Source organism: Monodon monoceros, unplaced genomic scaffold (genome assembly GCF_005190385.1).
Source record: "Monodon monoceros isolate NGI ecotype Baffin Bay Population unplaced genomic scaffold, NGI_Narwhal_1 Super_Scaffold_13, whole genome shotgun sequence".
Taxonomy (NCBI): domain Eukaryota; kingdom Metazoa; phylum Chordata; class Mammalia; order Artiodactyla; family Monodontidae; genus Monodon; species Monodon monoceros.
Window position 1 is genome coordinate 32,057,044 of NW_021703769.1, and position 21,774 is coordinate 32,078,817.

Below are 21,774 nucleotides of genomic sequence, written 5' to 3' on the forward strand. Positions count from 1 at the left end.
AAAACAGTGGCTGCTACGATTTTTATGGCTGCAGCTTCTCACAGCAAGACCAACGGACAATAGCCCTTCTCCCTTCTTCTACTTGGCATTTCATTCCTCACAGATGGTGGCTTCTACTTGGTTGATTACTCCTGTTTTGGCAGTTCAGGTAAAGCGTTGTCCTCTGGGCATCACCCATGACTTTTATTCATCTGGAAGGCCTGGTTCTCCTCCTCTTAACTAAGTTAAGACTTGCCTGTGATAATTTAGCCAGATTCTTGTCAGGTTAACTCTTGGTGACATACTTCTCCAGGAGAGTGTCAGTTTATCATATAGAGAGCAAGCCAGTGTGATGAATCAGTGTGATGAATCTGACAGAAAATTGTTCTAAATCTGGGCACACACACTTCTAAAAGGCTGCTTATTGTCTCTCTAGGTATTTTTTCCAGCCATGGGATCATGACGGGCTGCTCGCAAAGGCGAGTGGGAAGCGCTGGGGGTCATGGCTGCTGGAGGCAGTCCTCGTGGGACAAGGAGTTAGGATACAAATATCGTTCTGGTTTCTGGGGGCTGCCATAACAAAGTACCACAAACTGGGTAGTTTAAAACAACAGAAATTTACTCTCTCACAGTTCTGGAGGCCAGAAGTTCAAAATTAAGGTGTTGGCAGGGCTACACTCCCTCCAAAGTCAGTAGAAGAATGTCCTTCCTGCCTCTTCCAGCTTCTGGTGGCCCCAGGCGTTCCTTGGCTTGTGGCAGCATCATTCCAATCTCTGCCTCCATCTTCTCATGACCATCTTCTTTCTATGACCCTCTTCTCTTCACACAATGTTCCTTTTATAAAGATACCAGTCATGCTGGATTAAGGGCCCACCCTACTCCAGTATGAGTAATTACCTCTGCATCAATCCTATTTCCAAATAAGGTCACATTTGGAGGAACTAGGGGTTGGAACTTCAACATATCTTTTCCTGGGGGCAAAATTCAACCCAAGCAGGCCAGCTCCCACACCCCTCAGGTGGATTAACTCTGAGCCGCATATTCTGTGCCTCCTAGAACTCCCCGGGGGATTGAGCCCCAGGTGCCACAGGTGGCCTGCTCTCTAGTGCACCCTTTATGGGCTCTCTTTACCTCCCTGTCCTGCTCCTACTGGTGACCCTACTGGTGTTTCCTGGGATCACCTCCCAGATAAACCGATTGTCCTCAACTTCTCATCTCAGGAATTGCTTCTGGGAAAGCCCAACCTAAGAAACCATTCAACAGCAAGCTCAAACTCGTCTTATGGTAAATAATGTAACCACACGTTGTAATACATTGCAGTTATAATCTCTTGTGTTACTGTGTCTTGACAGAAGATACTGGGAAATGCTTAACACGTTACAATACATGCAAAGCAATATGTCTCTCCCCTTCTCTACTGCAGTCCAGTAGAAAACAAAATCATTTCCTAAATAAAGAGAATTCAAGGGGCTCAAAATGAATAGGGATTTACTTACTGGATGAGAGAAACACTGCAATGCATCAAATACCAGCCTGGCAAGTCACACATATACTCACACACACACACACACACGGTGGGCACTGCTCATGAGGAGAAGCTGCTGGCATATGGAGCACAGCTCTGCATGGTGCCCCAGGCTTGGAAATGGTTCACACAGCTTCCTCCTGGCCCACTGCCTGGTGAGGCCCTGTGCTCTAGCACAGCTTTTCATCTTAGTTTGCTGACACTTCAGGGCAGGGGAATGTGCAGGCATGAATGACCTATCAAAGTTGCAGGAGACATCCAAGAGAATCCCACCTGAGCCGTGGTGCCCAGCAGAGTGCAGTTAGGACCTCTGGGTGCCACCATTTCTTTGAGAAGGAGTCAAGGACTGACCGGGTTACTGTTTTTTCCCCCTTTAATCAAAATAATATATGTTGATGGCAAAACATTGAGTGAGTGTTATGAGTTGAATTGTGTGCCTCAAAGTGATATGTTGAAGTTCTAACCCCCAGCACCAGTGAATGTGACCTTATTTGGAAATAGAGCTTCTGCAGATGCGATCTATAATAGTTACGATGGGGTCATTAGGGTGGGCCCATATCCAATATGAAGAGGGAAATTTAGATACAGACACATACAGAGAAGAATGCCATGTGAAGACAGACATACAGGGAAGAAGTCCATGTGAAGACAGTGGCAGAGGCTGGAATTATGCTGCCACCAGCCAAGAAACGCCTGGGGTCACCAGAAGCTGGAAGAGGCTAGGAAGGATTGCCCCCTAGAACTGTCAGGGGGAGTGTGGCCCTGCTGACACCTTGATTTGGAACTTCTGGCCTCTAGAATTGTGAAATAAATTTCTGTTTTAAGTCACCCACGTGTGGTACTTTGTTAGGGCACCCTATGTACCTGATATAATGAGAAACAAATGGCCTCTGCCCCTCCTCCCAAATCCTTCTGCAGATGCAGCCATCTATAGTTACTTTACAGTTTTTTTTCTTACTTGAGTATTTAATTGTCACAGTCTCTAATATTTTATCAAGTGATGGGACAGGAGGGGAGAAAGTGTCCTATCATTACAAAATGAAAATCCACAACATATCATTGTAACATATATATAATTGGGAGATCTCAGGTGCTAAATAACTAACTAAATGCAACAATTACTATTTTTAGCTCAGGAGCTAGTCACTTGGACACATAACAGGCCTCAGTGAGAAAGTGAAGACCAAAAGGAAGCAGGATGAGCCACATGGACACCTGGGGAAGGACACTTCAGGCGGAGGGAACAGCAGATGCAAAGGCCCTGAAACAGGAATGTGGTTGGCACGTTTGAAGAAGAACAAGCAGGCAGCGTGGGGGACAGTCATAGGGGATGAGGGTAGAGAGGGTGGAAGGGTCCAGATCATGCAGGGCTTTGTAGGTCCTGGTAAGGACTTTTGCTTTAGCTATTGTAGAGTTCTCTGGAGGACTGACATGATTTGCTTTACATGATAAAAACACTGTGGCTGCTGGGTTGAGAGAAGGCTGTAGGGGAAGTGAGGGCAGAAACACAGAAACCAGCAAGGAGGCCACTGCAAAACATCCTGGCGGGTCATTGTGATGGCTTGGACCAGGGTGGTGGCACTGGGGGTGGGGAAAAGTAGTCACACTCAGGATCTAGTTTGGAGGCAGATGACAGGCAGGGCCGATGGATTTGGTGTGGCAGGAGGGAAAGACAGGCATCAAGGATGATTCCAAGGTTTCAGTCCTGAGCAACTGGGAAGAAGGGAGGTGGGGAAGGTTACAGGAGGGACTGGCTTAGAGGGGAGGTATGCGGAACTCAGGTTGGGATTTGTTAAGTTTGAGATGTGACTAGACGCCCAGTGGAAGTGTTGAGTAGGTTGTATGGGCCTGGAGCTCAAGGAAGAGGGCGGCTAAAGACAGTGTGGGAGTCACCATCACAAAGATGGTGTATAAAGCCTCAAAATGGGGTGAGATCACCTAGTGTTATATAAATGAGCCAAAGATGACTTCTGTATATCTGCCCCAAAGTTGTTTATTTCTTCACTGTAGGCTGCGAACTGTTAGCTCAAAAGCCCGTCAGTGCCAGACTCAAATTTTATACATTCATTCATTTTAAACATAGCCCAAAGGAGCACATTTTTGGATATTCAGGGCCCATCTGCTTTGCATACCCCTGCCAAACTATACTTAGCATCTGCTGGCCATTGATAAGATAGAGCCATGTGACTACAAGACAGACCTCAATCCCTATAAGCTGTGAGACTCCTGCCCCTTGGACCTCTCTGACTCAGCGACTCCCTGCCGTGCCGAGCGGCATTACCTAGACACCAAAGGCACCACCCTGACTCCCCTCTCCCTGGGAGTTCTCTTGCCCTCCTCCCCTTGAGTAGCAAACCCCTTGGTGTAGCTTCTGGACAGATTCCTGCTATGAGGAACATCTCTCCCTCCCCGCCCTTGCAAACCTGTCAGAGCATCATCATCACCCAATAAAGTAGGTATGCGCTCCTGCCACCTCATGGTTCTATCTATTTTTTTTATCAGTTCCCAAATCCCTTGAACATCCTACACCCAGGCAGCAAGTATAGACAAAAAAAAGGAAGAGGTGCAGTTGCTGAGCCCTGGGGCACACTGATATTTTCCTAAACATTCATCTCAGAGATGAGGAGGAACCAGCAACAGAGATGGAGGAAAAAAGGCTAAAAAGGAAGCAGGGAACCAGGAGAGGAAAACTGTCACACGGAGAGGGGTCAAATGCTGCCAATAGGTTTAGAGGACTGAGAAAGAGCTTTGGATTTCACTTTACATCTTTTTTTTTCCCTGTAAATTCACTTACTGCTTTAAAGTTTTTAACTGTTTCAGCAGTTACAGGAATTTTTTTTTAAATCAGAAAGAAAAATATTTACATTTTAAATACAAAAGAAAAATTTTATTCTTGGTTTACCTCTAAAAACCAACCACTTACATGCTCATGGTTTTGTTTTTTTTGTTTGTTTTTTTTTACTAACCTATTCTATCTATACAACGTGTGCATCCTGTGTGATTACTAAGCATTTATTACCCTTGGATTTTCTGTGTCAGGTTTACTTTGTTGTGGAGTTTCTTTAAAAAAGCTAAGTGAATTTGTCCAATAAAAAGTCTCACATTTTTTGGAAAACCAGTGATGCAACATTGTTTCCAGATCTGCCTCCAAAGCTGAACTTGGGTGTTGGTAGCTCTTTGAGAAGTTAAGATCCTTCACTGAATTCATTTAGCAATGTTTCCTTGGTTAAATTATATTAGGTTATTAGAAAAAAGTCTTTCACTTTTCAACATTCTGGAAAGAGATTTCACATAATGCTTCACCTTCTCAATTGCACTGTTAGGATTAAGGCTTATGGCATCAATAGTCCCTTTGGCAATACTAGTATGAAATCGAGGCAGCTTTGCAGAAAGATTCAAAAAGTCTTCTACCTTCAACTTAATAAACCTTCTTTCTCTATAATATTTCTGGAAAGCTGTATCAATTCCAGTAATGTTAGGGAAACCAAATTCTGCCATTTCCAGTTTCACTATCAAGTACTGAACCATCCAGTAGAATCTTGTGTTTTTGCATCTACCTTAGTCGAGCTATACCCGCTTCTACAAATGAGATTAATCCTGTATCTCCATATTCTTGGAGAGTTTGCAGTTCTCTCTCACAGATAATAGCATCCCAGTGCTCTTGGGTCCCCAGCCATTGGGACGAAGCCATCCCCTCTGGGACTGCCCCTCTGACTGTGCCTGGGGCCCCAGCGCCACTGCTCTGTTTGTTCCCACCACGCTCCGAAATGCTGCCCTCCTGTTCCATTCATCGCTTCACTTAAATCTGTGGTCAGCACACTTTTCCTTAGAGGGCCAGATGGAACATATTTTAGGCTTTGAAGGCCATATGGTCTCTGTCACAACTATTCAGCTTGGCCATAGCAGGAAGCAGCCATGGACAGACAATACTTGAACAAATTAGCCTAGCCGTGTTCCAATAAAACTTCATTTATGGGCACTGCAATTTGAATTTCATGTAATTTTCACATATCACAAAATTATTCTTCTTTTGCCTCCATCCCAACATTTAAAAATGGAAAAAACTTTTTATCTTGAGGCCATACAAAAAAACTGGCGGTGCGCCAGACTGGGTCTGTGGGCTGTGGCTTGCTGACACTTGGTTTAAAGCAGGCATATTCTTTCTTATTTTTGTCTCCTCTATTCCTTGAGTCTGTCGCCTTACAGCTACTTTGTGTCACTCACAGGTGATGGAAAAGAACTGTGCGAGGCCACCTTACTTACACGTATTTGTTTGTGGAAAATACTCCCAGAAGGCAAATAACTTTTCACTCTCACTTCCTCCGCCCTCTGGATTAATTTCTCTACTTTTCCAAGTGTGCTGGTTTAGAATGATAACAACATACAACATATTGAGGCCACCCACATTTTGAAACAAGTTTTCTTTAGTACCTTGTTAACTTTCTGGCAATGTGAAAATGAAATGTCTAAATCTTTCCAGTCCTGTTTTAATATCTCATTTAAATGCCAGAAGCCCAGGCTACTAATGAACTGTAAGAGGCAAAAATAAAAGGAGGGGGGAGTACATCACATTAATTTCCTATGCTTCGAAGATTTTGCACTTCCTCAGAAAGGGTCAAAAAACAGTGGGTGCCTAATAAATGTTAATGGGGGTAATTAACAGCTTATCAGTTGCTCTTCAGGTACTCACATTTCTTGCCATCTGACCTGTATTACGTAAGGCCAAGAAAAATCTGTAATTTATTTTACAAAAATTAATACTAGCCCAGAGGCAAGATTCTATTTCTAGTAAAGATATCAGATGTAATTGGATCCTTTCTAGCACTAGTTAAATAGAGTCCAAAATCAGGACCATTTAGAACAACATGAATTTTAATAATCAGATTTTTAGGACATGCTTCTTAGTATTTACTATTGCTATTGTTAATATTTACAATCAATGCTTTATTTTTTAAAATTAATTTTTATTGTAGCATAGTTGTTTTACAATGTTGTGCCAGTTTCTGCTGCACAGCAAAGTGAACCAGTCACACATATACATATAAGCCACTCTTTTTTAGGTTCTTTTCCCATATAGGTCACCACAGAGCACTGAGTAGAGCTCCCTGTGCCATAGAGTAGGTTCCTATTAGTCATCCACCTTATATATAGTAGTGTGCATATGTCAGTCCCAATCTCCCAATTCACTCCCCCTTGCCCTTTTCCCCCCTGGCAACCATGAGTTGGCCCCCTACGTCTGTGACTCTCTCTCTTGTCCTGCAAACAAGTTCACCTGTACCATTTTCTTAGATTCCACATACAAGCAACATCGTATGATACTTGTCTTTCTCTGTCTGATTTATTTCACTCAGCATGACAATCTCCAACAACAAATGCTTTAAAACAAAATGTACACGCCCTTTTTCTTCAAAAGTTTATACATATTAAAAAAGAATATATTTTTGGCTTTTCCATATACAACCAATAAATGAATGATTACCCATTAAGATCTGGTTCATATGAGGGAATTCCCTGGTGGTCCAGTGGTTAGGGCTCCTAGCTTCCACTGCAGGGGGCCTGGGTTTGATCCCTGGTCGGTGAATTAAGATACCGCAAGCCACGCAGTGCGGCCAAAAACAAAAAACAGAAAACAAAAAAATCTGCTTCATATGAGAGGGGACCAAGATGGCAACATAGAAGGGTCCTGAACTCCCTCATCCCTCATTCGGATACAATGAATGTTCTCAACTTCATCCTTGCCACGGTACTGTACAGTTGAGAGGGAAATGCCAACCCCAACTCCCAGCCTCTCCCTGAGGGCCACAGGGTTTGGACCACAACATAGCACCCCAACATTTAAGAGTCCCACTCAAGGAACCAACGGGCCTCCTAAAAGACCTAGCTCTGAAATCCAAGGCGGTTTAGGTCCATGAGACCCACAGGACTGTAGCAAACAAAGTAGCAGTTCTTAATGGCAACCAAACACTTGCTGCTGTGGCCACCCCCCAGGGCTCAGTGCAGAAGTAGCAGAGAACAATACCCATCTCCCAGCCTTTCCCTGAGGGTGTGACTACACACTTTACAAGCTGCTGCTTGAGCGCTAGGCTTCAATTTAGCACACATTTAGGGACTGGCTGTGATCCAGGGCCACCAGAGTCTATGAGCACTTTCCCTACTTTCCACCTCTGGTTTGCCCCAACATTATCCGATTGCCAACCTCTCTGGAAGGAGCTTGTATGCATGTCTGGCATCCCAGCTGCCACCCAAGGAATAAAACCCCAAATCTAATAGCCAATGAGAACTGCATTCACGAGTCCCACAGGACTTTAGCAAAGAAGTTTTTATATGGGTGCAGGAGCACCCCCTGCAGCTATATATCTGGGTTCAGTGTAGAGGGAGCAGGCAAAAAATGCTCACCTCCCAGTTTCTCCCTGGAAAGGGCTTAACTACATACTTTCCCAGCTGCTGCCTGAGGATCCACTTCTAATCAGCCTGCATCTAGGTGTTGACAGCAATTCTACCCTTTGGGATATTGATGGGTCATGGCACACCCTCAATTATTGGGAGCCACTAAGAACAAAGTCAGGGGTACTTAACAGCTTATCAGTTGCTCTTCAAGTAGCTTGGAGATCAGAAAGCCTTGAGAGACAACCAAGAGCTCAGACTGGGCTAATTGATGAGGTTTATCTCCTATATGAGATCATTCTGTCAAGACTGTGAGAGGTGGCTATTGTATCTAATGTGCAGGCACCAAGACTGAGAGTGAAAGAAAATAAACAGAGGAATATGTTCTAAACAAAAGAACACACAAAATCTCCAGAAACAGATCTTCATGAAAGAGATAAGTGATTTTACCTGATAGAGTTCAAAATAATGGTCATAAAGATGCCCACCAAGGTCAGGAGAGCAATTCATAAATAAAGTGAGAACTTCAAAACAGACAGAAAATATAACTACCAAACAGAATAATTGAATATTGAATAATACAATAACTAAACTGAAAAATTCAACAGAGGGGTTCATAGCAGACTCGATCAAACAGAAGAAAGGAGCAATGAACTCAAAGACAGTCCAGTGGAATTCATCCAGTCAGAGCAACAAAAAGAAAATAAGAATGAAAAAGAGTGAACATATCTTAGGAGACCTGAGATACCATCAAGTGGACCAATATACACATTATAGAGGTTCTAGGAGAAGAGAGAGAGAAAGGAGCAGAAAGCTTATTCAAAGAAATAATGGCTGAAAAGTTCCCTAACTTGGAGGAAAAAAAAACAGACATCCAGATAAAGGAAACTCAAAGAGTACCAAATTAGATGAACCTATACTGACACACATTACGATTAAATTGTCAAAAGTTAAAGGCAAGGAGAGAGACTTAAAAGCAACAAGAGAAAAGCAACTTGTTACGTACAAGAGAACCCCCATAAGACTACAAGTAGATTTTTCAGCAGAAACTTTACAGGCCAGAAACAAGTGGGATGATATATTCAAAGTGCTGAAAGAAAAAACTGCCAACCAAGAATACTATATGCAGCAAAGTTGTCCTTCAGAATTGAAGGATAGAATTTTCCAAACAAACAAAAGCTGAAGTTTATCACCACTAGATCAGCCTTACAAGAAATGCTAAAGGGAGTTTTTCAAGCTGAAATGAAAGCTACTAATAAGCTATTTAGTAACATGAGAACATATGAAAGTATAAAATTCACTTACAAAGGTAAAATATAGAGTTAAATTCAGAATATGCTAATATTGTAATAGTGGTGGGTAAGTCATTTATAAAGACAAAAGTATTAAAATATAACTACAATAATTTATTAATGGACACACAACATGAAAAAGACAAAACATCAAAAATACAAAATGTAGGGGGAGTGTAAAAGCATAGACTTTTTGTATGTGAATATATATCCAAAGAAAATGAAATCAGTATCTTGAAGAGATATTTGCACTCCCATGTTCATTGCAGCATTATTCACAATAGACAAGATATGGAAACAACCTAAGTGTCCACCAACAGATGAATGGATAAAGATGTGGCACATATATACAATGGAATATTATTCAGCCACAAGAAAGAGGGAAATCCTGACACTTGTGACAACATGGATAGACTCTGAGGGCATTATGCTAAGTGAAATAAGCCAGATACTGTATGATGTCACTTATATGTGGAATCTAAAAAAAATCAAACTCATAGAAACAAAGTAAAATGGTGACTGCCAGGGGCTGGGTGGTGGGGGAAATGGGGAGATACTGGTCACAAGGCACAAACTTTCAGTTATAAGATGAATACATTCTGGCGATTTAAGAATGTATACATTCTGGCGATTTAATGTAGAGCATAGTGATTATAATTAACCATAATTATATACTGGAAAGTTGCTAAGAGAGTACATTTTTAATGTTCTCGCCCCCAACCCAAATGGTATGTCACAGGTGGTGGTGTTAGCTAATTCTGCAATACATAACTGCATCAAATCAACATTGAACACCTTAAATTTACACAATGTTATTATGTCAATTACAACTCAATAAAACGTCATACAATTTTAATGTACCTTTATGCTAAAAAATCTTCTAACTGGCACCACTGTATATTTCCAAGTACCCTAATCCAATGGAGAAGTAAGATGGACATCACATAATGATTTTGTCTTTACTTTTTGATGGCCACTCATTAAACTGCTATTTCACATAGCTCTCCTGGTGACTGGATATCTAGTAGTCATAGAATTACCCACTCATGTGCTCCAAAGGTGGATGTCCACTTTATAAACAAGACACTCTTGATATGTGTGTATACACAGAAGTGTTTCTCAAGGAGTGGGTTCCGGCCCAGCAGCACTAGTGTCACCTGGAAACTTAGAAATGCAAATTTCCCACCCCATTGCAGACTTAATACTTAGAAACTCAGTGGAGCCCAGCAATCAGTGTTTTAATAAGCCCCCCAGGGGATTCTGGTGCACACTAAATTTTCAAACCACTGAATTAAATCATCAGTACTCAAAGATGAAATAAATTACATGAATGAGAAAACATTAACAAGTAAAGGTTAACTTTAAGTTAACCTGGTGCAAAAGTCCACAAGTCAACTCCAGGGGCAGCTATATGGGCGCACACGTCCTTGGCAGTGCAGACCCCCACACTGAATGGAATGAGATGGGACTTGAAAACTGGTTGAGTTTCAAGTAAGAGATGGTTCTAACAACAGTGACCAGTGGAGACCAGCCACTACTGAATCTAGTCTGTGCATATATTGTGTTCTCTTCGACCAAACTTGACTGGTTGCATGTGAGTGACAACTGTTTGCAAGGACATGTTCAGTGACATGCCAATCCAGGTATGTTTTCTTACAAAGACCATGTGTCACAATCAGCTGAAAGCCAATGAATGCGGCATCACTGACAGCATCATTCATGTAAGTCAGACGGATCACAGTAGGAAATGCTTTTATTCTTTAAAAGCAATTGTTTTAAGAAAAAGGAATCAGAACTGTAGTTGTTGGTAACCACACTGGCCATTTTTAGAATAGTACATGCTATTAGGAAAAAGCAATTTCTTTTTTTTTTCTGAGATGCCCCTTGCTGGATGATTGCATCTATTCTATAACGACATGAACAATACACACGATGAGCATGTTTAGTGAGCAAGACTCAGACTCTCAATGGGCAAGAGCTGTGGCTTCCTCTGAACACTTTTCTTGGCTGCAGATGACCAAATAATTTAATTACACTTTTTCAGAGCTTAGAAAGGCTAACCACCTAGTCATGCCAGAGCTCAACAAACCAGCATTAATAATCACCAAAAAAAGGCACTTTAAAATACATTTGACAAGGAGTGACACTAATGCAATGAGGACTGGTCTAAGCCCTGCACTAAACTTTGTTACAGTTCATATGGACAGTGTGTTCTCTCTGTCTCCATGTGGATGTGTGTGCACATATAAATATATGTATGTATGCGCATCTACCAACATCCATATACATGTATCTATCTATCTCCATAAGTCTCTGGGGAGGGAAAAAACCATTTCTGTTCCATTTAATAGTACACAAAAATTCTAGTCACTTTATTTAGAACAAAGAATGAGAGGATTGGCAAATTAATTCAAAAAAGTACCCTAAAACACCTTTCTACTGACAAAAACAGCAGTAAAATAAATACTCAGATCTTTTCTAGGTCATCAACTATTAAAATAATAAAATACAAAATTATTAAAAGTTTATTCCATTGGAGGGAAAAGGGTGGACATTTTTGGTACTGTAAGTCTCACACACATTCATATTGCTTAGGTTGAAGAGAACATAATGAATAGAGGAAATGTCTTCCACAAATTCTTTCGTTTCAGTACCCAAGTTTCACTGATGGTGTGTTATTCCACTTGGCTTAACATATAAACAAAGTTTTGTATAAATATATTTCTTTGATCTCTAAATTCTCAAGATATTTGCACAGAGCACTAAAAGTACTTAGAGGATTTTTGTGAAATAAACACAACTGGCCATATACCAGTTTACTGCTTACCCCAGGCTTGGGTATTCTGGCTCGAGGTTTTGACAGAACCAATCTGTGTCAGAGGTGGACAAAAGGCTTACTTGTCCTTCCCACGAACAGGGGTATAGACATGTTCTCATTCTTAGGATATGAAAACACAATTAGTAATGGCATTTAAAGTTTACTTACTAACTGCATAATGTCTGAGAACAAAAATCAAAGCAATTTTTGAAAGGTTGAGTCAGACTCTGGGCACTTCCGTTTTTTAGCTGCTGGCTCTTCAGTCTTGTGTGATTCTAAAGTGCTGGTGCTAGATTTGAGACTGGGGTCTGCTTTAAGGTTGTCCATGGCAACAGTGAAGCCTGAGAGAAGGTACCCCCCACCTCCGCTCATCAGTAGTTTGGGATGACTTCGATCTGGCAAAACCTAATCAAGACAGAAAGACAGACATTCATGTTTTCCTAAGCAGATAAAGCCACGTTAACAATACACATGCCAGAAATGAGAATTTAAACGACACAGATTCGCCTGAAGAGAGACCAATTTAATCAGACCAATTCCTAAGGAGGTCCATCTTTCACATGACAGTGCAGATAAAAGCGTAGAAATTGGTTTAAGTGATTTTCTTTTGAAATATAAAACTGAAACCATTTCTCTTAAACCTGAAGCAAGTTTCTGGTGGTGAAAGGGCAACTGGTTTGTGTAGTGCTCTGGGCCTGGTTTTTCTCCCTCCTTTAATGGGCAATTTTTGCTCTGCGGTTCCTCGTCATCCTGGCTGAGACTTTTTCAGAGCAGCACTGCATGCTCTTCCTCCCCTCCTTCCTCCCACTTGTCACAGGCATCAGACCTGTATCATGGTCTGACAGCTCTCCCTGCCTAATCCTGCTCCCTTTTGTCTTATCTTTCACAGGCATTTCTCTTACACTTTTAATTCTATCTTCGCATATACGTTCCAGAGGACCTGAACTGACACAGAGCCCACCAGGAACTCTCGAACACTTGCTGCAAAGACATGCCAGCAGAAAGGAAAGGGTCACTTTCTTGTTAGCCTAGGGATTTTGCTATTATCAGTTATTCCCTCTACAGTGATCTCAAGGCCTTGGGGAAACACGAACCATAGTCGTTTGCATTTTAAACGTCTCTGGACTCGGGTATCTGAGTAATAGACCATGACGTGAAAAAAGAAAAAAGGGTCCGGAAAGGTCAGGGCACTTTCTCTGAGTTATAGACGTGAGACTCCACCATATCTATAGATAGAAACAGGGAGATCCCTATTTAACAGCTTCTGGTACTACTGTGCAGAGCCAGCGACCCAGGAGAGCAGCTCCCAGGGACTGGCTGTGAGAACACATACCTGGTAATTTCTGAGCCAGGTTTCAGACAGCCTGAGATTGATGACCCCTCCTCTTTCCCGCAGTTTTGTGTAGCATTCCAACAGAGGCTAAAGGCATAAACAGAGTTCTGTTAATAATTATTTTGAGGGTGCAATTTGAGAATCAACATTCAGATGGAAGAATTCCTGTCCACTCTGTTTCAGCATTACCTCTTTATATTGACAGTACACCACGAATGGCCTTGAAGGAGCCACAAAGTCCAGCAAAGACAGCAGCAGTGGAGTGGGATGGAAACGACTAGCTACAATTAAACTGCAAGGTAAATGTTACACAAATTATTTCTCTATGTCCCCAAACCAGAGCATAGGTTTTAAAATATCACGTATTTATTTGCATGACTCACACAAGGAAGCACTTTAAATACAACATTCTAGAGATTCCAACAATAAAATCATGAGCTATTACTTTCTAGGAAACACAAACTGGATTATAAACTCTCATGGTGACTGGCAACTCTATGCGGACAACTTAGAGTTGGCAACTCTAATGACAGTCTTGATTTAAAAAAAAAAAATCTGGAAGAAAATCCAACATTGTAATACTGGCTTTGCAGATACCTGAATCTGCCTTTCCTGTCAGGTTTTCCTTAGCCCATGCCCTTAGTCAGTAACACATCAACTGGAATGCCCCCCAACCCGCACCTAGTGGGACTACACAACCCAACTTGATGTGACATCATTGGAGAAATTTCAATTTCTTCTAAAACTCTGAAACCAGCATAATCAATTTCCCATCTCTGCCAGATGCAGCCTCCTTTCTTTAAAAACCCAAGACAGAATCATCATGTTTGCCCTCACTACAACCAAAATAGACAAGCAGACAGAGAATGCTAATCTGCTTGAAGCAGAGCCCACGAGCACCAAGATGTCTCCTGTGTTCTTTCAGCAACACACCCGTCTGCGTTTCTTTCACTCAGCAGAGCAGCAGCCTCTAAATGTCTTTTCTTCTGCTCTTCTTGTCTCCTCTGCTTTTCCTGAATCTTCAAGAAGAAAAATAAGATACCAACATACTGAGGTCATTCAGTCGGGTTTATGGAAACACTGGTCTGTCAAAACATTTTAACAATATTTATCAACTTGAACTAAGGCAACAGAAGGAGATCATTTATAAGGAAGCTGGAAACATATAAGAGAGCCCTTTGGTTATAAAACCACCATGCAGCCACCTATACAATGCTTCTGTATCCTAAAGCTCCATCCCAAAGATTAAATCACACATGTGTACACTCACACACATTTTTTATCTGTCTGTTTTGATATTTGTTATCTTGGGAGCTGATGCTCCAAAGCCAAATCAAATCTCAGGGCTTACATGAGGTTAAATGAAGCCTGAGGAAGATACTGAGGGTAGTGGGAACTCTTAACATTCTTACATAATCCTTTTTGCTTCCTCTCTCTTTAGGCTCCTTATAGTCTGGATCTTGAGAGACAATTTCCATTGTTTCTTGTTCTTCTGGGTGATTGCTCTCTGGGGCTTCTGGCATGCTGTCTTCATTCTCTTGTTCTGAAGTCTGTTTTTCCTCCAGTGTGCCATTACTTTCTTCAACCGAAGCACTGTCTTTTGGCTCTGAAGATAACATCTCAGCAGAAAATGTTCCATTTAAAAGACTGTCCACTTGGTTGAGGGGGAATTCATAAAGACCACTGAGGAAAGATTTTGGAAATCCAAAACATGCTGTTGCTGCCCGAACAGGTCCACCTCCAGGGTACAGCTGAATAATGGAGCCAAAACCTGAACAGACAAAAGAAACAAATATCTGCTCAATGGAGGCGGCTCTAGACTATGCAACCCTCGGGGTACTACACAGTAAGGAGACTGAAGGTCTCTCTGCTTTACGCTGTTCAGAGGTTGAAGGTGATGCAGCTCCTCTGGGGTCCATCTGGAGTCCATGCATATTCCCAATGGGGGTAACAGAATTCCAAACAGGTACACAGGAAGTCTTAAAGAAGTGTACCCCCCTTGACACTACAGTAAAACCCTGTGATCATACAAATTTTGTATGTTACATGATTGGTGATTGGTTCTCAGCATCCCCCAAGTCCAATCTTTAAACAGGACAGTTAGAAGTTCTTATCTTCAACAGGGTCATAAAAAGGGCAGACAAATCAGGCTGTGTTGTACTCTTCTAGTACAGAATACATCCCTAGTATTCTTCCCACCCTATAATCTCAATTCAGGCCAATAAAATGAGCACCAACTATCCAAGAGTTTAACTGAAATCATGGTCCTGGAGGTCCTAGCCAGTCACAGGCTTCAGAACCATCCCCACTGACACAGAAGCTGGAAAGGACACTGTGTCGGGAGTGCCAGCACAGCTCAGGCTGGGAGATGTGGGCTACGGAGAAAGGTCCCAGAGACTGGAGCTGTGCAGGCACACCCAAGTCATTTCATTCGCTTCCAGTAACTCAAACTCACTTTCCATGACTTTTGAGTTTTTTAGACCCCTCGACTCAAATCATGGTAGGGTTTTAATGAACTTGAAAACGTTAAATCTTACCTCCCATTCGTTCCATCATTGCACCCAGCACCAAGCCTGCACATGTTTCCATCACAATCATTTTATTGCCAGCACGGATATTTCCCAACGTCAGCATCTGGGCTAGCGTATCGTATCTCATGTGGCTAAGGAAAAAAAATGATTCATTCATTTATAGCTAAGCAAAGTCTGCTATTTTAATCATAATTTTTCAAGTTTTGTTTGTTTCATAAAAATGATGTTGATAAGATTATCGATTGCTTTGGAGGCAATAGTAAAAAAGGACTTACAATTTATGAAGTAGGAGGACACTTTATGCAGATGAGCAAGATTTTCATTTTACTTAAAATCATGACTTTCTTAAAGATATACTTTCCCCCAATTATACTTTTGAAAGGAAACAAAGCGTACTTAATTTTTCCAGGTTCTCTTGCATAATACATAACTGAAAGAATGCGGGTGGATGGCTTCACAACAGTAATCATGGCTTCATATCTGGGGGAAGGAAAAGCAGAACATCAATTTTAAAAAGCTAGTTTAAAATATTTTATTTTTAATAATATATTTTATAAATCTATAAAAAGATTTTATATTTTCATCCTTTTAAAAACAAAAATTACTTACTTCTTTTTCTTCTTTTTTATATATTTATCTTGAGCAAATTCTGTCTTGTCTCGGAATGTTGTACTATTTTCAATTAATTGCTGAACTATTTCCTATAAGAAAAGGAGCAAGCAGATTTCCTGAAACTTTATTTTCACAGCACAGATAACTTCAAAGGTTTCTTACCCCAGAATGTATCCAAATGTCTGATTCTCCAGGCCCTTTTCCACAGAAGTCCAAATGGGTGAACTTTGTATTTTTATACTCTATCTAGAATTTGTATTAAAATATAAGTACTTTAAACTCCATTTAAATCAAAGTAAAAGAACAGACATATACAATAAAGGAAGAAAAGAAGTAAAGAAAACTGTCAGTCCTGAAGACACTGGCTGAAAACATTACTGAAAATGAACAAACTTAAGCTCTGAGATGAACTAAGTTATCAAATTCTCTTTTGCTAACACTATTAGTAATGCTGTTCACTTACATTCCTGCCTATAAGAAACAAAATCTTTGATATACTGAATTGCATATACACTTCAAGCTATTTTTAACAGAAGTGTACAGTATTTTTACATTTTACCTTAGGAGAAGTCTGCTTTAAAATGCAAGCAATTTCCTAAATACCAAATGAAAACAAAACAAAAAATCCTTTGAATTTTACCTCGCCTTTAATGCCTTTGTCCTTTAAAGCTTTTATGTCATCTTGAGTAAGTTTCTGAGATTTCCCATCATCAATTATATTTCGATTATCAGTGCCCGCTTCTTTGGTCTCTAAGGAAGAAAATTGCTCTATGACATGTATGATCTGAAATTATTTAAAAATCTTTCCTATTCTAAGTTCGTATCCACATCCAGCCCATCAGCCACTTAAATCTGGCCTTCCAGTTCCACTGCCCCCACCCCAATCCACTATCCTTTCTTGTTACGACTACTCCAAGCCACTCATTCATATTCTTGTTCCCACTCTTGTCCCCTTACAATCTACGTGACACCAAAGTTCTCTTTTTAAAATGCAAATTGGCTCATCTATTCCAACGCACAAAACCACAGTGGCTTCCAGTAGCAATTCAAAGACGACCTGCACGGTTGTTATATGACCTGGCCCCTGGCTACCTTTCCAGGGCTCATTTCTCAACCCCTGTACTCAGCCACATTGCCCTTCTTTCTGTTCCTTAGACACAGAGCAGCATGGTCTCAATGCGGGGCTTTGGCACTTGCTGCTCCCTTTGTCTGGAATGCTCTTGTGACATCTCCAAGTGGGTGGATCCTTTCCATCACTCAGGGCTGAGCTCACCATCTCAGCCAAGTTTCACATCTTTCAAATCAGCCTTCAGTACACCTCCCTACTCTACCATCTGCACAGCACATATCACCATCTGAAATTATGCTGTTTGCTTATTTTTGGTGTTCCCCACTGCTAAATAAATTTTATGGGATAGTCTATCTAAGGAACTGCTGAAATTGCACTGCTTAATCATGTCTAGAACATATCTGGTGCTTAATAAAAACATGAAGGTTGATTTAAAATTATTTAATAAACTGGTTTGAACCAGAACTTCAATAGTGTTTTAATTATTTAATTTTAATAATTAAGTATTTTAATTTTATTAATATTTAAGCACATTTATTTTGATAAAAATTTAAGTATTTAATTTTAATTAACAATAATACTAAAATTATGGGGTCGTCACTCTAACAGGCAAGGCACTGTTAAGAACTTCTCTGTGAGAAGACAACTACAGCTTGGGCATTAAATGTGTTTATGGCCCTATTTTACTGATGAGAATATAAAACTTAGAGAAACCAAATAACTAGGTCAAGGTTATAAAGTAAGTCATGAAGCTGGAACTTAAACCTAGTCAGCTGAATTCAAAGCCAGACCTATTATCCTTACCCTATATGCTAACTACCTCAAGAGCTGGTAACTTCTAGACACCAACAGGGCTCCACACCCACTCTTACAATGAAGCTGCAAGGATTCATGGCATCAAATACCTGGCCCAAGATCGAAGAGCTGGTTAATGATGGGCAGGAGTCAGAACCCAGGTATCTCAAAGCCAAAGGCAGACCCTAATGCATTCCACCAAGCTACAGTTCTTAGATTATGAGTTTAGATTTCTTTGGGGACAGCCTGGGCTAGCATTCTAGAATTAATTCGAGTTGACAGGTTTCTGAGTAGCCAGCTCAAGAGCAACTATTTCATACATCCTAAACAGTACAGTGCACCTGAAGTAGGCTCTTCCTTCTTCTTCTTAGGCTGAAGACTTCCTCCACTGGTCACTTCAAATGTGGTTCCATAACTATGGCCAATGACGTTATCCAGATAGAACCACTGTTTTTCAAAAGTTACTTTTCTGGGGGAGAAATGCAATCAATTAGCTGAATCTCATTTGTATTCAGTATAGGAAAGATTTATTCAATCTAGGTTATTTCATAATCAGTCTCCCTAAAGGATGATTAGCAGCATTATCTCTGACCATGAACTGACAAATGAACTAGAGAGGATTGGGTTGGGGTCAGAAACATAAAACACTGCACAAAATTAATAAAGAAGCCACAAAAACACTGAATTTGGAATGAGAAACAAGGACAGAAGACATTCCTCTTCTGAGGCATTGGTCTGGCTCCAATTTGCACTGTATGACAGGATGTCCAAACTTGCAGACTTTGGATTTCCTGAGTAGCAAGACTGCCATGCCACTGAGACACACACTGTGACGCCTCTTGTAACTTACACAAGAAAATCTCAAAACTGAACAATCATTGAGATGACAGGGATTTAACAAATTCCCTGGCCTAACTGGCCATTTTCTTTGAAAATCATCCAGTAAAAGCAAATGATATTTACATATGAACATTATTGACAATCTACACATTTGTAAACAGTGCCTAACACTGATGAGGCTCTACTGAGGCCCAGGCAATCTTAGCTTTTCCCATTACCCAGATTTTTATCTTCTTAACAATGTAAAAGGGAAATCCCACAAAAACAAAAAACTTTCCTTTCAAAAGACAAAAACTAACACCCACTGAGTGTCGATCAGGGGTTAGGTAGTATGTGCCAGGTGTTTCATACTTTTTGATTTAATTCTCAATTAAGTAATCCTGGGACACAGCTCTTTCCAGGTGAGCAAACTTGAGACTGAGGGAAAAGTGTCTTGCCCAAGATCCAGTTACACAGTAGGAATTGGGATTCAAATCCAAGTCTGCCTGACTTAAAAGCCTGGTTCTTTCCACTGCACCACACGGTCTATCCAGCAAAGAGCAAATGGATCTCAGGAAGGCCTGCTTAGCTTCAGGACATGGCCCATATCAACAGAACTCTGAATTCTGAAAGATGTACACTGGTTAATTTTCTTTATGCCCCATCCTACACCTTCTCTTTCTTTCTCTGTGCCCCAAGAGGCCAACCATGACAGAATCCACAGACCACATCACACAGCCTCCCTTGCTGAAGGCTTCCCACAATTCTAGACCCTTGGATGCATCACCAGTCTCTACTGGTTCTCTAAACCTTGTCACATCTCTGTATGTGTATGTGTCACATCTTCATTAAGTCTCCTTACTTGAACCACCTGAGTGAATTTCTCCAAGATCCTAAGTATCCAGACAGGGCCAATTCTTGCTCGTTGCTGGGTCCTCAGTGATTAACACATAACAGACACTCTAAATATTTGCTGACATGAATCCCCTCAGAGAAGCTGAAACTCAGCTCAGCCCAGATGTGTACCCTCCCCCACCTCATCCTTTGAGTAGCCCAGTGCTAGCAAAACACTGTGTCTGAGCTGGGTTGGGTTTACCCCCTGGAAGCTGGTCTGATATGCAAAGAAGGGTGTGTCACTCAAACTGACTGGCCTGACAAGAGGTCACTGCCCTAGTCAGGAAAGTGGGACCCAGTCAGAAGGACATGGAGCCACACCTTCCTTGGGGAAGAGGGGGATGTGCAGAGTCTGCTCACAGAGGCAGGACTGCTTCTGCCTAACCAGATGAGTGCAGCCCCGAGGAAAGAGTGAAGGGAGAGTCTGGCCTGGGATGTAGTTGAACTCAAAGAGTCATCTTCTAAACAAAATGGAAACTAATGCTATGGCTTCTGCCAAGAAAACTGATGAAAAGTGTTTCAAAATAAATGTCTAAAGAATACTTTTTAGAAATAAAGATGTTACTGTCTATCTCCTTGGGAATGAAAAGCTCTTATCTAAAAAAGCACATCTGTAAGAAGCAAACTCAAACAACCACATCTCACGATAAAGCAACTTAAAAGGACAATACTAGAAAGAAAAACCAAAGGTTCATCTGCACATGGAATCGTTCATCGAACGTATAACCCTAAGGACTTCGCTGCACTGCTATACTTAAATTAAAAAGCTTAAATAATTAGTATTAGCACTTTACACATTTCTAATCAGAAATTCTGGAAAGAAAAGAGCACTGGTTTCAAGAATACAAAATAAAGTTGTGATGAGGGGGGCTCTGGGAGGCAAGAATGAGACTAGAGGGTGAAGGGTGGGTTCTGTGAGAAGACAGGAGAGAAGAACTCAAAACCTGGGGAAAGAACCACAGGACAGGGGGTGGGGTGGGGGCCTGGAGAGAGGGGCAGAGCATCTGAGGGCCAAGAATTGGAAAAGGACCCTGGAAAAAGTGAGATGCTTAAGATGGAAGGCCAGTATGAGATCACGGAGGGAAGTTCGGTAGGAAGACAGAAGGAGTGAGGGAGATCTCGAGGGCCAAGGATGGGATCCTGGGGGCAAAGGCCTCTGTGGGAAGATCCCAGAGGAGATAACGAGGGACAGGACTGGGAATCCAGAATGGATTGGGAATCCAAGAATGGTACCCTGGAGGGAGAGGGTGTCTAGAAGATGGGGGCGGAGAACCCCTAAGGCCAGCGGCCCGACTTACTTTCTCCGCTGGACCTGCACTGCTTTAAACACATCTTCCCGTTTCAGCACCACGAAGTCGCCGTCGCGGATGCGGTGGTCCCCGGGATGCGGTGGTCGTGGGCCCGGTTGCTCCTCAGAGCCCTCCATGACGCTCAGCCGGTCTCCGAGCTCCGCAGCGTCTCTCCAGTTCCCCGCGCTCTGCCCCTGGCCCTGGGCTGTAGCCGCTGGCAGCCTCACCTCCCACAAACCAAGAGGACTCAAAGCCCTCTGACCGGCACCGCCCCCACGTGCTGCGCGCCGCTTCCGCTTTCCGATAAGAACCTCAGGACAGCTTCCGGGAGCCTCAAGGCTTCCGTCAGGCCGATCTCCTTGATTGGCTGCCCTCCGTCACGCCCCTCCGGTCTCGCCGCAGCTTCGGGCGGAAGTTGCGTCACAGAAGCGCCA

General features: G+C 41.8%; 1 protein-coding gene and 1 pseudogene across 1 annotated transcript; both read right to left on the reverse strand.

Annotated features, from left to right (window-relative positions):
- Positions 1-4,602: 4,602 nt before the first annotated feature.
- On the reverse strand, positions 4,603-5,032 carry LOC114893718 (annotated as a pseudogene).
- Positions 5,033-11,522: 6,490 nt separating this feature from the next.
- On the reverse strand, positions 11,523-21,713 carry TRMT6 (tRNA methyltransferase 6). The gene is made up of 11 exons (XM_029222367.1): positions 21,350-21,713; positions 18,680-18,807; positions 17,115-17,224; positions 16,472-16,563; positions 16,259-16,342; positions 15,869-15,993; positions 14,744-15,102; positions 14,265-14,350; positions 13,521-13,623; positions 13,332-13,418; positions 11,523-12,403 (listed from the first exon to the last, which is right to left on the reverse strand). The coding sequence occupies exons 1-11, from the start codon at positions 21,475-21,477 to the stop codon at positions 12,194-12,196; spliced, it is 1,512 nt and encodes a 503-aa protein (XP_029078200.1). The 5' UTR covers positions 21,478-21,713; the 3' UTR covers positions 11,523-12,193.
- Between the last annotated feature and the right edge of the window lie 61 nt (positions 21,714-21,774).

What these genes read in the sequence shown, in the direction of transcription:
- TRMT6 (XM_029222367.1), bottom strand. Translation starts at nt 21,477, where the DNA reads ATGGAGGGCTCTGAGGAGCAACCGGGCCCACGACCACCGCATCCCGGG. An exon ending in GTGCAGGTCCAGCGGAGAAA is followed by an intron (nt 18,808 to 21,349) that starts GTAAGTCGGGCC and finishes TTTCTCCCCCAG; the next exon opens with AAAAGTAACTTTTGAAAAAC. An exon ending in GAAGGAAGAGCCTACTTCAG is followed by an intron (nt 17,225 to 18,679) that starts GTGCACTGTACT and finishes TTTCTTCCTTAG; the next exon opens with AGACCAAAGAAGCGGGCACT.